The sequence below is a fragment of the Callithrix jacchus genome, chromosome 6 (genome assembly GCF_049354715.1).
Source record: "Callithrix jacchus isolate 240 chromosome 6, calJac240_pri, whole genome shotgun sequence".
NCBI lineage: Eukaryota > Metazoa > Chordata > Mammalia > Primates > Cebidae > Callithrix > Callithrix jacchus.
Window position 1 is genome coordinate 128041405 of NC_133507.1, and position 16765 is coordinate 128058169.

The 16765-nt window shown below is 39.0% G+C and overlaps 1 protein-coding gene across 5 annotated transcripts in view; it reads left to right on the forward strand.

The window, feature by feature from the left end:
* ADAM23 (ADAM metallopeptidase domain 23) overlaps positions 1-16765 on the forward strand; it is a 200991-nt gene that overhangs the window by 172426 nt on the left and 11800 nt on the right. For 3 of the 5 annotated variants that reach the window (XM_078328302.1, XM_008999321.4, XM_008999320.4), the window contains one exon: positions 3479-3724. The exons of the other annotated variants lie outside the window; for them this stretch is intronic. Coding sequence is in view for 1 of the 3 variants with exons in the window: in XM_008999320.4 (XP_008997568.1) it covers positions 3479-3557 (79 nt within the window). In the remaining 2 variants the exon portion in view is untranslated. Of the gene's footprint in view, positions 1-3478; positions 3725-16765 lie in introns of those variants that run through there. 5 annotated transcript variants of the gene reach the window in all.

The window sequence follows — 16765 nt, forward strand, 5'->3', positions numbered from 1 at the left end:
TCTGGTTATGTAAGTTGTATTCTAAAAAACATTCCAAGGAAGGCACTTCTTCACAGCTCCCATGGAATTGGTCACCAGATTATACTCCCTCTTCATGAATGTCTTCAGTGTGTCTCCTCTCCATCCCATTGCCATGCCTTGGTTTGGTCTTAACAGACACATACATCTCACATGTTTCTACTACACTGACACACAGTTGCTAATCTGACCGCATCACTCCTTTGACAAAAGAACTGCAGGGCTTTTCATTTCCTGTAAGTTACTGCTCAAATTTAACACAACACAACGTCAAGTGCTGCCCACCTCTCATGATCTCAAACCTGCTGCTTTTTGTGGCCTCATTGACTCATCCTCTTGGAGTCACCTTAAAGGTCCCTTAGAGGAACTTCTTGTACTCAGACCCCAACAATCTTATTTAATCTTACGTCCATTACCCATAATTCATTTTTTCCCATGTCATTTCATATAATAAATATAGAAACACTTTAAAATAGCATGAATATTATACTTAAAATTAGAAAGCTTACTGGAGTATTTGAGTGTTATTTGTATTTGACTTTACATGAATGATTTGTTTTTGTGTGTGTTTTAAGTCATTCTGTTCTTGAGGATGACACTGAAATGAGTTCTACTCCATGCTTGCTTGGTAACTGCTTGAGAAAGGTGATCCAGAAACTCCTGGATAATAGAGCAGCAAGCCAAGAGTTCAATTTTGATGTGAATAAGTAGGTAATCCATATGCTTATGCTGGAATTTCCAAGTAACTTTTAAAATTTAAAATAGGTGCCCTTTAGGTTAATGTGCAAAGATTAGGGACCTCCACTCACTAATTTATTCATTCAGCTTATTTATTATGCCTCTATCCGATGCCAGGAACTCCTAGGAACTGAGGAAACAAAATTATTGGCTTAAAGTTGCTCACAATTTAGCAGGAAGAAACATATTTTAAAAAAATCACGAGATCCAAAGTGATGAGTAAACTAAGCTACTCTTGTGCTAAGAGTAAAAAGAAGAGCACTGATGGGCAGGTGGGAGAGGGATGCAGAAGCCTTTCCAAAAGAAGTGAGTTTTGAACTATATTGAAACCTGACAAGAATTTACCAGTCTAATAAAATGGGAAACGTACTCAAGGCACAGGAAGCAACAAGCCCAAGACTCAGGAGGAGGCGCCAAAACCCAATGTCCTATCCATTCAGCCTCAGTTTTCTCTCTCCTCAGTTCCCTCCCTTCTTTCCTCCCTACCTTTCTACAAACTCAATCTATGAGAATCCTACAGTAGTATGCCTGGCTCCAAGGACACCTGATGAACTCAATCTTGTGAGCAAGATGCAACGCGCAATCCTATGTGGCAAGTGCCATAATAAATATTGGGTGCTTCAGAGGAAGAGAAGAGCAAGGCTTTGTTTCTGAACTTGGAGTCAAGGAGAATTTCACAGTAATTCTGGCAGTTGAGCAAGAGGCTATACCTGTGCAATTGTGCCTAATAATGTGATCCCTTACTGTGCGATTTAACTGGGGCCTGCTCATTTTGATGGTGGGCTCAGGGGAGCCCATTCATAAATGCCTTGCAAGCAGAACAACACATAATGCTCAGAATTGTCCTCACCAGATTTCTGAGTGTCTTTTGTTTGTGTGAAGATTATGATCTCTGTTAAAACCTTACATTTTTAGACAGTTTTCCACTGATGTGCTCATCATGGATCACTAAGTGCTTGAGGCTGTCAGTAATGGCAAAGAGGGTTTCTTGACCTGGCTGTGAACATCTAATATTTTCTTAGCATAAAATTTCCTAGCTAATCTCAGTCTGGAGTGAGGGGTGGGTAAGAAGAACAATAAAACCTTTTAAAGCATCATTTAGTACGTCCTTCCACTAATTAGGGGTCAACATCGTTTTCTAAGTGTTCCAGTGAAGCAAAATTAGCATTTATCTATCTGCTACGCTTTGGAGAGAAGATGATCATTCTTCAGTCTTTTCCGCAGCCCATCCACAGGTCTGGCTTCTTGAGTAGCACAAGTTTTTGGCCTTGTATGTGACTTCTAGAGAGAAATGAAATGACTTGATGATTCTTCACATGAAAACAGATTTCCTGCAGGGATTTGCTGCTGATGCTCCTTTGGCAGTTGATTGCATGTGCACACACACATTCCCTGGTGTGATTGTAAGGACTGCACTTGTGGCCCCATGGAGTCCACCCTTAGAAGAACATTTATCTGACTGTGATGATCATTGAAAGCCAAATTCGCCCAGTAAATCAATTGGTCCTACAAAAACAAGGCAAAACAAAACAAAACAAAATCTCTCAGAATGATCAAGAGTATGTGAAGAGTTCTTCAGATCTCTTTGAAGCTTTAAATAGCTTCCAGCCTTCAGGAGGTAAATGAGATTGCAGCAGAGTTCCTTGCTTCTTTAGGCCCAGAACTTAGGATAGGAACAGAAAAAGGTAACTTGGATTATAAATGACATCAGGGAGGCCTCTGTTTTGCAGCAACAGACACAGCCTTGTAGAGCCATTGTAACTCCTGTAGAGACAGCAAATGAGTTGTATGCAGTAGCTTTAAACTGCTTTTCTTATATAGGTGAAGGGGCTACAAAGCAAAGGTCACAAATGTTAGAGTTTACAGAGCCAGTCAGTTACCAAAATGAGCCGAACACAGCAATAGAGCAAAACAAGGGCTAAGGGAGGCTGAGCTGAGTTGGAGAGCATATACCTTGTCCTGAAGGAAGCAGCCTCTACTCAGCTCCAGACACTTGTCATCATGTGGAAAAGTGGGCCTGTCATTGTCCATTCCATTTATTTTTCTAGAGAAGACCAAAATGCAGACTTTTACATAAAATTTACTTTTTTTAAAAAAATGGTAAAACCTATTCATATTTTTTAAACACTGCGGATCAAGACAGTGGAAACAGAACCTGTCTTCACATAGGTTTGGGTCTACTGGCACCTATCAGGTAGCTTCTGCATAAGATATTAGGACATTTTTATGTCTGCCCTCTGGAATCAGCTGATAGCTCTAATGAGTATGTAGACATGGCCTTGCTTCCAGTCAGGGTTACAGGCTGGAAGGCTGTGAAGGCTCAGGTAGATACTCTCATGAATTTCCACTTACAGTGTTGACTTAACTATTGTATTGTGTGGATAAGAAGCGGCCACTGAAAGCCACAGAGTATCAAAGAGAATCTGCCTAAAGATATTTTTTTATGCTGGTGCATCGTGTAGTAATTAAGTTTACTCGAATATCCTCATTTATGGGAGATGAATTAATCCAGCAATGGCAAATTGAGGCTCATTCCTCACTGCTCACTGAGGCTTTATCTTCATGTTCACTAAGGCGGTGTAGTGGCTGCCTGGATCCTGAACCAGCGATTAGAGAAAATGCTGTGATTGATTTTGGATGTCTGCTACCTGGCAACCAGAAGTACCTGAATAGGTCCGCATAAATCTTAAAATGGTGTTTCTTTCTGTCTTTGATTCTCTAGGATAATTGGAGATAGGGATGAATCACTCAATCTGGCTAATCCAGAGGCCCCACATAATATTCTAGATCAAGGGAAATAAGGAACGGATTCTTGAGCAGAGAAATACAGAAGCTGAAAAATCCAGCAGGAAGGAACAATTGCTTTTTAAAAAATTATTGTTGTTTTCTGATAATTATGAAATCCTACATGATTACTGGAGAAAATTTGAAAAAAATTTAAATAATAAAATCAATATCATCAACACTATATAATCTCCATTAATAATTTGTTAATTTCTCGAACTTACCATTTTCTTGTTTTTTCCCATGAACACAAAAGCAGCCTACAAAGTAGGCAGCCAGTGGTTCTTGCAGAGGATTTGTGTTGACTCCTCTGCTGTGTGTGTGTGTGTGTGTGTGTGTGTGTGTGTGTGCCATGTTCTGCTGGCTTCAGAAAAGAATGGGAGAGTATCTTTAGGGCTAAGAAGTACTAGCCTCTTGGTTTTTGGCTTAACCTGTTTATACTACTAAGAAGACTGCTCCTGCTCACCACAGCCCATCAAATTCCTGTGCATCCCCGAGTGTCACTTCAAATATGTACTACCTCCTTCATGAAGTCTTTCCTGGTCTTTTTAGAGCTTTCCAGAGAGCTTTAAAAAGTTCTCTACAGAGAACATGGGAACTCCAATTAGTGGTAGAGCTGAGATGAACCCCCAAGTATTTTAGGCTCCAGAGCCCATCCTCTAATTACATCATTTTATTGCCCTTCTTTTACTCCCATTTTATTGATTGATTGATTGAGACAGTGTCTCACTCTGGCACCCAGGCTTCAGTGCAGTGGCATGATCATAGCTCACTGCAGCCTCAAACTCCTGGGCTCAAGGGATCCTGCTCCCTTGGCTTCCCAAGCAGCTGGGATTTCAGAGCACACAAGCATGTTATAGCCAATTATAGTTGAAAAAACTCACAACTGGAGAGGTTAGTACCTTTTTTGAGATCACCATTCTATTAAGTGTCAGGGCCACAATCAAGCCACGGGCAGTCCAAGTCTGAATCCTTTTCTGGACCCAAGAGAACATGGAAAATAGCACTTATGACACCAAAACATGAGCAATAGGGGAGAAGCAGTAGATCCTCAGAGAGAATTACTTTCTGCTTGCTTTCATGAGCTGATTCTGCTTGGAGTGCTGCTGGAACCATTATTTGTCACCACCAGCAGATCTGTTTTGGAAAACCTTAACTCTAAATGTAAATTCTAGCCTTTTGTCAGATCAAGAGAGAGTGGGTGTGTGTGCATATGACCCAAGGAAAATTTGAAAATTAATTCCTAGGCCACTCCACCTGAGAGGGAATATGTAGAGCAGCTTGAAATGTCACTAGGGGTCGTTGCAAGAAGAAATGGGATTTTTCTATTCCCTCTGATGAGTGCAACAGTTTCTATTACAAAACTGATGAGTGCAAAATCACAGGAATGCCACTTTCAATCTCATATTAAAAAGAACTTCATTCAGTCAACAAGTAGTACAAATATCTACCAAGTGAAAGACTCTTTGGTGCACATGGTGGATAAAAAAATCTTATGCTCAGATGTCCTACCAGATAGTACAGCTTGGTAAAAGGGCTAAGGAATCCGAAAATAATTTCATTACTGATGAAAGTGTCTTTCTTGGTAAGGAAAATACAGATAAATATTTCTGAAAAGTCAACAGAGGAAACAGCTCTACACCCCCACTCTAGGGGTGCAGGGAGGAGAACCATGAAATACTATGGAGGAGGTAGCATTTGAACAATTGGTAAAGTATAGGCATATGGATATGGAGAGAAAAGTGTTGCAACTTGAGCTAGGTAGGATATACAAGTTCAGCTGATGTAACAATGACCGAAATACCAGAAGTTTAAAGAAGAGCGAAGATTTTCTCTCCAGCATGAGCAGTCCAGAGCTGGTAGGGAGGCCCTGCACACCTATTGGCTTATTGCTGTGCCATCCTTTGTGCTAGCCTTCACCTCATGGAACAAATGAGCTGTTACAGCTCCCTTCACCCTGTTTGCCTTCCAGTAATCAGTAGGGAAAGGAGGAAACATAGGAGGCCTATCAGTTCCTCTGGATACCAATCTGGCAGTTGAGAATATCACTTTTTATCATATGGATTGCTTAGAACTTAGTAACATATCCCAGCTACTCGGGAGGCTGAGGCAGGAGAATTGCTTGAACCCAGGAGGCGGAGGTTGCGGTGAGCCAAGATCGTGCCATTGCACTCCAGCCTTGGTAACAAGAGTGAAACTCCGTCTCCAAAAAAAAAAGAACTTAGTAACATAAGCACATCTAGTGCAAAGAGGCTGGAAAATGTAATGAGGGGCAGGGATATTCCTAAAGAAAGATGGTTAGAAAGAGTCATTGAGAGAGAGCAAGCAACCTGCCACTGAGCTTAAAAGAAAAGTGCCAATGTGAAGTTGTGGGAGTGGATGGCGGTAAATGAATGAGTGCCATGATGGGCTTATTCCTCGGGCCCGCTTTTGAGGAATAAAGGGGGTTAGATGGTGTTTGTTTCTCTATTGGGAGTATCAGGGAAAGATGGGCACCTGCAGTTGGTCCTTTTGGAGAATGCCTCTGCCGAATAAAACTGACTTTCTCAAAGTAGGTGGCACCCAGTGACTATCAACATGGGGCTCTCAAGGCCCAGTCCTCTTATCCCAACTCAGGACATCTGTAAAAAGTCATCCCAGCTCCAAAAGCTCTTCCTTTGCTAACAAATTTTCTGCATGGAAATTCATCTTCCTTCACCCAATCCTGCCTCCTTCCATCTTTTCCACAGGTGTAGAAAAACACTTCCAATTAACATTGTGCCTGCTAATCTCTGCCCCAGAGACTGCTGCCTGGGAAACTCCATCAGGAACAATAAGCAGTTTGTTTTCATCAGTCCATAATGTGTATAAAGGCAGAAGGGAGGAAGGGAGGAGTGAGCTACTGTACCTTTGAGTAAGGTTGCAGAGATCCTGAACAGTAGCATGTAGACTTGGTTCTGCAGGCAGTTGTGAGCAGGCTTCTGAGGATCAGAGTAATGGAAGCTATCTGGCAGTCATATATATAAGGTATATATAAGTAAGTCATATATGGACTGTGGGTAAGAGGGGCAAGAGGTGCACAAAACAGGATGCCAAGGCCATACCACAGGTCTAAGGTAATGAACAACTGACACAGGGCTGTGGCAAAGCAAGATTAAGAAGGGAAAGATTACACAAGTAGAAACAACAAAACTGTGCAATTGATTTACAGAGCAAGAGGTAGGGAAGAGTAAAAGATAAAGGCCAGGTTTGATGTCCAGTGACTGGATCAATGGTGACTTTCTGGAAGAGATCCTGATTTAGGGAGCAAAGATGTATCCCATTTTGATCTGTTGGAGTTGAAGGGCTAAAGGGGATCTAGGTGAGGATGTCCAGCAGACTATTGAAAGGAGAATATGGAACTCATCAGAGGGGCTAGCACAGAAATATTTACTTGAGAACCATGTATAGACTCAAAAGTTTAAGTCATAATAATTTATGCTATAAAATAATTGAAGCCAGAAAAACTTGAGGCCATTTCCAGGGGAAGTAGCATGGAAAGGAAAAGGAAGGGAGAGGTGAAGAGAGGGGAATGAAGAGACTGAGAAAAAATTTGAATAAATGCCCCCAGGGACCATTATTTCCATGAGGTGGGAACGGTATGCTGAGATTACTGACGGCAGAACTGAATTTTCTCGGTTCCAAAAACAGAATTGATGAAGAAAGGATGAATCAGGTCTTCCTGTTGTAGCCATGATTCCAATGGATGGGAAATCAATAATGGACAACACACAACCCAACTACCAAACACCTGGGAATGTTAACAGGATACCTAAGACACCTTTGAGGGAAACTAGGATGTCCACACTTAAAGAAGTTTTTGATAACATCTCTGTGTTGCAAAAGAATGATTTTAAAAAAGAAACATTTACTTCCATTACTACAACCACAATTGTACTTTGCTGAGGCCTTAGCTGAAATTGCAAGATTTTTGGTCTTCCAGGAATAAGAGATGAGAATGACACTCCTGTACTTATTAGAAACCAGTTTTAGTTTATCTGCAGAGTAGTTGTTTATCAATAACTTCCTAATTCCTTTCCACAGAAAAATATTCCTGGACCACTATGACAAAAGAGCAGAAGGTCCGCACAGGCAGAACACAAAGCAAGTTGTGATTGTTCTTGAGTCTCCAAATTATATGCTCAGTGTTAGAGAAAAAAAGAGGTGAGATGCTTAAGACATTTCATCAAGCATTTAGTATCTTGAGAAGTGTGAGGCCCAACCTATGAAACAAAAGGAGGCATGGCTCTAGTTGTTATTCACGGAGTTTTCGGGAAAGTTGTGTAACCTCTCCTTTCTTGGTGAGGTATTGCTTGGAGCCACATTTAATTTGTGGTGGTTAGAAATAAATAATTTTTTCTTTATTAAAGTTAAAAAATATGAGGCCCGTTACCTCAGGTTTTCTAATTCCAGAAAAAAATACATGAGGCTTTGTATCCACATATTGATATGAGACCAAATACTCAGATGAAAGTAGGAAAATGTAGTCATTTTTGCTTTGTTCTCAGGATATATACTGAGTGGGTAGCTGCCGATACAAAATAAAAAGCTTTTTGCTTTCTCAGATGAATGAATTACAGATGAACATCTTTGAAGGAAGTCCTGTGACTACATGTATACAATTTCCGGCTATACAGAAAGGCAAACAATTGATATATCCACAAATCACATATCACTTGCATTAGGGGACTATTACAAATATGTTGTAACATCGGTAATCTCTCTGGCTGACTTGTCTGCAATGTTTTAATAGTTAGCTAAGTAGCTTTGCAATTCATTTGGAAACCAAGTCTTACATGTATTTACTTTTATCATAGTGAAAAATAAGGATAAATTTTGAATTGCTTGTACAAAAAGTTATCAATATCTAAAACAGAACTCCTTACCAAAAATGTGAGCAACAGTTAAAATAATGGTGAAATCTTACTCTTGAAAACAAGTGATATTTTCCACCATGGAAAAATTAAGCCCTGGAAGCATCCTGAAAGCATAATCCCATCCCCTCATAATATTCTCCCTGCCTCCAGATATGTGGGCCTGCAAATGCTTCCATGCCTTCTCTTCAATGTGAGAAAGGTTTTTCATAGAATGTGTTGTGGGGCTGACCCTTGTCCTGGGAACACTTTTAGAGAAAGGGAGAAGTGTGGTATCTGGAAAGCTGCTGAGGACTGTGGGTCTGTACAGAGTGTTCTTAAACTACAGTGATTTAGAAATGAGGTGGGTCATACCTCAGTCAGTAAATATGACTTTTCAAAAATGGACAGAGAAAGTGGGCTTGGATGTATTAGCAGATGAGCATGACTTTAACTCTGTTCGCAGTTTTAATTCCCTCCCCTATTCTAGACTTTTACATCTGAAATGTTTATCACTGGAAAAGGTAAGGGTTCAACAGTCTTCATGACCAGCAACAACAACCCATCACAAACACTGCTGGGTGTTTATGAAATGCTTAAAGCAAATGCTTCTCGTATGGGTAACTGCACGGCATTTCTCTGGTCCTGAAAGGGATCGATGCAATGATCGGGTAATACATCTCCCCAACAGTTCCGTCACTTGAGCTTGTTACCTAGTGAGGAAGATGTGTTGACCAAAACCTCAAGAAACTTGTTCCAAAATAATTTCTTTCTACTGGGGAAGATAAGCTATGCTGTATATTGAGGATAGATGTCATGTTTGAGAGCAGAGGTGGTCAATTTTCTGAGAGCAAACCTTGATCAGGTCTATGAGTTGAAAAAAATTACAAACTCATATATCAAAGATATACAGGAAACTGTAAACTTCTCACTAAAACTTAATCAGTACCTTGATTGATGTCACAGCTCAGAGTCTAGAAGTTTTCTGTATGATTATTATCATTTTTATTATTATTTGGGACAGAGGCTTACTCTGTCACCAAGGCTGGAGTGCCGTGGCATGATCTCAGCTCACTGCAGCCTCTGCCTCCCAGGTTCAAGCAGTTCTCCTGCGTCAGCCTCCTGAGTAACTGGGATTAAAAGTTCCCCCCACCATGCCTGGCTAAGCTTTGTATTCTTAGAAGAGATGGGGTTTCACTATGTTGGCCAGGCTGGTCCCAAACTCTTGACCTCAAGCGACCCACCCACCTTAGCCTCTCAAAGTGCTGAGATTACAGGTGTGAGCCATTGTGCCTGGCTCTGCAGGATTATCAAATCGAAATGATGTATGGATGGGCACCTCAAGATGTGTATTAGATATGAAACTTGGTCTAAATATGGGATACACAGACAGGATGGAGATTATTTGTATGAATATTTGAATGTATATTATAACATACCTTTGAATATGTAACTTGCCTTTAAAAATCTGTGTTTCTGTGTATACACATGCCTTTAAATTCTCTTAGGATATAACCCTCAGACATATGAGAAACATGGGCCTGTTGAGCTTCAGTAGCTGCTAGTTATTACTGAAGGTTCAGGGGGCACCAGTCACCCTGAAGGTTTTCAAAGAAGGGGGGGATACTAAACAGGAGTCTGATTGCAGAGTGGCTGAATGGTGAAGAGATTTAAGCTCTCCACATACACTTTGGTTACATTTCAGTGGTTTCAGATGTACATGCCTAATGATACTTGAATTTGGATGATAGAAAATTTAATTTGGGGCCGGGCACGGTGGCTCAAGCCTTTAATCCCAGCACTTTGGGAGGCCGAGGTGGGTGGATCATGAGGTCAAGAGATCGAGACCATCCTGGTCAACATGGTGAAACCCCATCTCTACTAAAATTACAAAAAATTAGCTGGGCGTGGTGGCACGTGCCTGTAATCCCAGCTACTCAGGAGGCCGAGGCAGGAGAATTGCTTGAACCCAGGAGGCGGAGGTTGCGGTGAGCCGAGATTGCGCCATTGCACTCCAGCCTGGGTAACAAGAGCGAAACTCCGTCTCAAAAAAAAAAAAAGAAAATTCAATTTGGATGATTCATTTTATAAATATAAGGAGTTGTGATTTTTGCTCAAATGAGCATTGATGCAATTTCAAAGCCAGCATGGATTGAAGATCTGAAAAAGTTAGGAGGACTGAAGTTGTTTGTACTCTTAACACAATGTTTTTCCTCTTGATCTCTATCATGATACATGCTTTTATTGTCTTTGTTTCACTTTTGCTGTTTTAGATTATCCTGTTGATCTATTTTTTACATTGTTAGTCTTCTCCAGGAGAAATGGAAGTTCCTGGAGAGCAAAGACTTTGCTTCCCTTGTGTGTGTGTGTGTGTGTGTGTGTGTGTGTGTGTGTGTGTGTGTGTGTGAATGTAATATTAAACAAGTGAATTGCTTTGGTTTGTGCATGTCTGTCATTATATTTCAATCCCTTGTACTTTGTTTACTCTTGTCTGCTGTGCTTCCCATTAGCTTGTGGATTCATCAGTGGTTTAGAACATATCTTGATGATCTTTGATGGCACCCAGTAGAGAACGTGCTTTGAAATAGCAAGTATTGGCCAGGTGCGGTGGCTCATGCCTTTAATCCCAGCACTTTGAGAGGCTGAGGAGGGCAGATTATGAAGTCAGGAGTTTGAGACAAGTCTGGCCAACACAGTGAAACCCCGTTATCTACCAGAAATATAAAAATTAGGAGGTGTGGTGGCATGTGCCTGTAGTCCCAGCTACTTGGGAGGCTGAGGCAGGAGAATCACCTGAAATGGGGAGGCAGAGGTTGCAGTGAGCTGAGATCATGCCACTGCACTCCAGCCTGGGCAACAGAGCAAGACTCTGTCAAGAAAAAAAAGGACAGAAGGAAGGAAGGAAGGAAGGAAGGAAGGAAGGAAGGAAGGAAGGAAGGAAGGAAGGAAGGAAGGAAGGAAGGAAGGAAGGAAGGAAAGAGAGAAAGAAAAGAAATAGCAAGTATTTGGTCATCTCATCAATCTCTCTGCTCGGGAAGATGCTGTGGATGGACCCTCACATCTCACTGTCTTGACCTCACTTCGGTGAAGGAGCAGGGGCAAGACTGACAGTCACAGAAAATAGACAGTTACTATTGTCCTCCATGTTGGCATCCCAACTAGAGTCAGGACAGTGTGTGATATATTTCTGGTTTCCCTCCTTGTTTTATTAACACAAGTTAAATGACTAGGTGCTTTAACAGAAGACGTCCTAAATAACCAAGATAATTATACCATTTTCGATGAATTAATGTTTGCACCACCTGTTTTACATGAGGAATGAAGAACATTAGCTGAGAATAAAGATGTTCCATAGGCAATATGGTCTTCTATTTTCTTTTACTTGAAATATAGTTGCACAGAATGGGTTTAATCATAATCCTTATCATTGATAAACCCTATATTTTGATATACCTATCATTAGTTCATTGGCCTTTCATATGCATAGGAGTATTTATATACTTACATATTTATTTAAAAATCATAACTATCCATGAGTCTACCACTCAACGTGATAATTAGAACCTTGGTAGTAACTGATATTGCCTATGTTAAACTCCTCTATCATGTTCAAGGCCTCCTCTCCCCTAACATAATTATTATCTTGATTATAGTAACAATGATTTTATTGCCTGTTGAAAACATACTTTTTTAACATAATTTTTATTATTCTTAACAAATGTGTTATTAAGTTTTAGTTGTCTTAGCTTTATAAAAAGGGTATTGACATTCTGTATATAGTCTTTGGGGACTTAAGTTTTCCTTCTCAATATTATATCGCTATCATCCATTCATAGTGTTCAACTAACTGTAATTCACTCATTTTAACTGGTGTGAAATAGTCTGTTGTATTAACATACCACAGTTTATTTATTCATTTCCTACTCTTTGAGCATTTGAGTTCCTTCCCTGTATTTTCTATATGACTAGGTGGGTTTAATCATAAACTTTAATCTGTTAAAGCACCTAGTCATATAGTATCTCTGAATATTCTTGGGCATATTTCTTAGTGTACAAGTGGAAGCATTTTTCTCTCATTTACATTAAGGAGTGTAATTGCTTCTCATGAACTATGTCAGTGTCAAACTCTTTTCTACATTGATCTTACCACTCTAGTTCTTAATTTTAATAATTTACTAAACACTAGGATATCTAGGCATTTATTGAATTAATAGGTTAGTGTCACAAATCATAGAATAAGAAATTTGTAAAGCAGGAAAAAAATCTGAGATTTCCTAATTGGACACACTCAATTTACAGAGGAGAACATTATGCATAGGATAGATGAAATGAACTGCTTAAAGTCATAGAAATAATGAACTTTCAGATGCAGTCCCAAATAGTTTATGGAACTATCATTGCATTATTACCAGCATCTTCTGTTTCTCAAATATATAATGTTTGATGAGTAATAATAAACTTTCATTTTTAAGAGAATAAGTAAAAAAATAAAAAGATAAGCAAAAAAGAAATTATCCCAATTTAGGGTTAAGCTTGAATTTCCTCAATGCATGGTTTCCCATCAGCTCACATTATTTTGTATTAAACTTGCTGTCTCCAAAGAAAACCATTCTCAGCTGCTTGGACAAAGTACTTTACTTTCTCCCACTGAAGATCTTTCTCTCTAAACTCGTTTGCATCTATAAATGACCACATAATTTAGTTATAGTTCTTGGATTTCAAGCCTACATCCACTGTTGGGGTTATGAAATGCTTTTACTTTCTTCCTTAAAAAGAGGCATCTGTGGCTGGGCTGGAGCATTCCTTCCATTTAATTACTGCCTGAAGTGTAGATTTTATGTCTGGAGCTGTGGCAACCAACCTATAGGTTTAAAAAAGGTCAAGAAAATTATAGAAATGTAGGGTCTAATATCCTTGGACCACTGAACTAACATTAGCAGACACGTATAGTCAGCTGTTCTGTTACTTACAGCTTAATGCATCCCTAGCTGATACACCATGTTACAAAAATGATCTCAAACTAGCTCTAGAATATTTCTAATTTTCTAATGACAGAAATTAAAAATCTTGTCAATAGATATAAAATTTTTTTCTCAGAGGAAAATGCTGTTATACTTTTATACCTGACATCTACTTTTCAGATTATAGTCTTTCAATCAGAAACTTCATTTAAGAAAATTAGTCCCTCATCACGTCAAAGCAGCATCCTCATTCAGCAACAGTGTAATCAACATTTTGGGCACTGGAGGAACAAAATATCCTAAATTAGTTGACTGACATTTTTACTTCACTGTCCAGACATCTGAAAGAAAATTTACCAAAATTAATTAATTAATCTCCAGCCTCAGATTGAAAAGGGGGCAATTTTCATACATAAATCCAACCGATATTGAATAGGACATTATCATACGTATGCTGGGCTCTAAGGCTGAGAGTAGTTAGACATGACTCCCACTCTGAAGTAGCTCACAGTCTAAGCAGTAGTGGGAAGGTGAGGAGAGACAGATGGGCATGTGTAACAATTAGAATACACGAGGCAAATAATGCAAGTATGAACAATATTGTATGGGAACACAGAGCCCAGCAGAACCCTTAGTCAAAGAAAGCTCCTCATCCCAGAAGCCCTGCTGAAACTCTAAGATGTTTTATGCATCCAACATATAGGTCTATGTCCTTGTTTTTCACAGATGTTTTCAGCTTGGCAAAAGTCCATGACTGTCACTAGACCCCAGGCTTTGTGACTCTTCCTGCTCCTATTGTTGAAGTAGAAACTTTATGGTTTGTTTTGTTTTGTTTTTTTTTCTACACCGTCATAATTGAAGCCTTAGGGAAAAGAAACTTCCTATTCTAAAATCTTAGACCTTTGTCATTGTGGCTTTGTACGTAAACTAAATTGAAAACAAATTAATTATACTCTAGTGTTTTTTGAAAATGAGTAGGACAAAAAATAGGACAATTCTGAAAGTCAGTATCTATAATAGTCACTCTTGAACTGCTGAGATAATTGCAAAAGAAAAACCCAACTCTTGACAAAGCCAAAGGAATCCCTATGGGTTTTGAAACCTGCTTGAAAGAATGGTCAAAGAATGCACTCTGGGGGAAAAAATAACACTACTACATCTATTATTACAACTACAGTATTGACAGTTAGACAAGCAGAAAAAACGTGAATGAACGATTCCTGTATTCCCAAGTAACTTTCCTTTTTTACACATTTTGGAATCAATGTCCAGTATCATCTGACTACCTCACTGCAACTTGTCCTTATAAATTTGATGACACTTTAAGAATGACTCACCCATTTAACCCAATGGGTATTCCAGGAAATTGTCCTTGTTTATTGCCATTTCCAAATGATGGAAGAGCACAAAAGAATGAGAGAAAAATAATTATTTTTACTATCTGATCCTAAATGTTAAAGAAGCACCCTATTCTTAAAGGTTGTCCCCATCATTTGCAAATTAATGCACTGCTGAAGATGCAAACTATCTATATAACTGCTCTCGAATTTCATTAAAACTAATCAGAAGTCCTTTTTAATGTCTTTGAGGATTGCTTCAAGTGGCAAAAATCAGAAAATCTACCCATGGGGCACATTCAGCTAATTGCAATTTACTTTTCTACTAGTCATCCTTTAGCCTTAGGTTGCAACTGTGCAAAGCTGAAACAAAAATGCCCGTTGAACCAGTTATTTGGTATCATGTAATTTTAAATGACCATGGATTTTCTGAATATTTTTTAACAAGTCAGAATGATGATGTGATGAACTGATTTCAGATGAATATAGTTAAATTATTTTCTCTGCAGTTGAGAATGCGCTATGCTCCCTCCTGGTTGGTATTGGGGAGCAAGTAGAGGAATAAGGATAGATTATATGGAAAAGAGAATAGAGAGTGACAGATAATGCACATAATTTAGACAGATAAATGACAGTGAATAAAGCTAAGTTTTGGAAACGGAACCATCCCTCTTAATCAATTAAATGACCCAATGAAAATCCCTTCATAGCAAAATGAGGAAAAGGGAGGGAAAAATGGTGTTTTCTTTGACATCACCTGAGACTATGTGTATGAAAATAATGTTTCATAAAATGTAGGTGCTGTCCAAATGTTAGTCATTGCTCGAGAGAGTCTAATCTGTGAAAATGAAACCACAAAGATAAGACATCTAACTAAGCGTCCCCATGTGTTCAACAGAATATAGAGTGTGTCAGTCAAATGGCTTGGTGGTGGCTTTCTTTTAATCTAAATGCATAAATTGAAATGTCATTTTTCTCTTGCAATTATCAAGCTGATAGTGGGGATCAGGATTAAAAACCATATATCCCCCTTCCCAAGAATATTGCCAAGTTGCCCTGATAACCAAGAAAAATAAATATATGTTATAACAGAATACGTATTGGTTAGGTTCTCATTATAAATTCAAAAATTCAATTACGTGATTTCTTAATTTACAAATGTAAGTTGGTAACTTAAATTTATGATAAATGTTTAATCAGTGCATTGCATTCCAGGGTGACTGTATAAAAGTATACTGAAGGTCAAAACTGTCCATCCCAAGTAATTAAGTAATGCGTTACTTAATATTGGGGATACTTTCTGAGAAAAGCATCGTAAGGTGATTTCGTTGTGCGAACATCATAAAATATACTCATACAAATCTAGATGGTATAGCCTACTGCACACTTAGGCTGTAGACTATAGCCTATTGCTCTTATGCTAGACTTGTACAGCATGTTACTGCACTGAGTACTGTAGGCGATTGTAACACAATGGTAAGTATTTGTGCATCTAAGCACAAAAAATTTACAGTAAAAATACAGACTATAATTTTATGGGACTAGCATCTTATATGCAGTTTGCTGTTGACTGAAACATCCTTATGCAACACATGACTGTTATATTGAAAAGAAAAAAAAGTATTTGAGCAGACACCAGCTAGACATAATTAAACCATCTTTTAAAATAATTTTTATTCCCATTGTTAAGAGCTGTTCCGGCCATCTGATTAGGATGGTGATGTCACACACCTTCAGCTTCTATGAAACAGGATGACCATTTTAATTCATTATTTTCAGACTTGTAAGAAAGGTGGAGCTCAGTCACAGCGGCCTTTATTACTTCATTTTAGCCACTTATTTCAGTGGTTGTGCTTAGGGTTCAGAACACAAAAATGGGAAAACCTCCACCTCTGAAATCTGAGTCATGAATCTCCTTCTCCTGCCTTTTGGTATCCCCTTTCCTTATTCCACTTACACCTGTTTTCTCTGACTTCAGTGAGATTTCCAGTTCCCCACTTTTCTCCCAGTCTTTCATTTCTCTACCTGCAGTCTCTCCTGTTTCTAACCTGCTTAC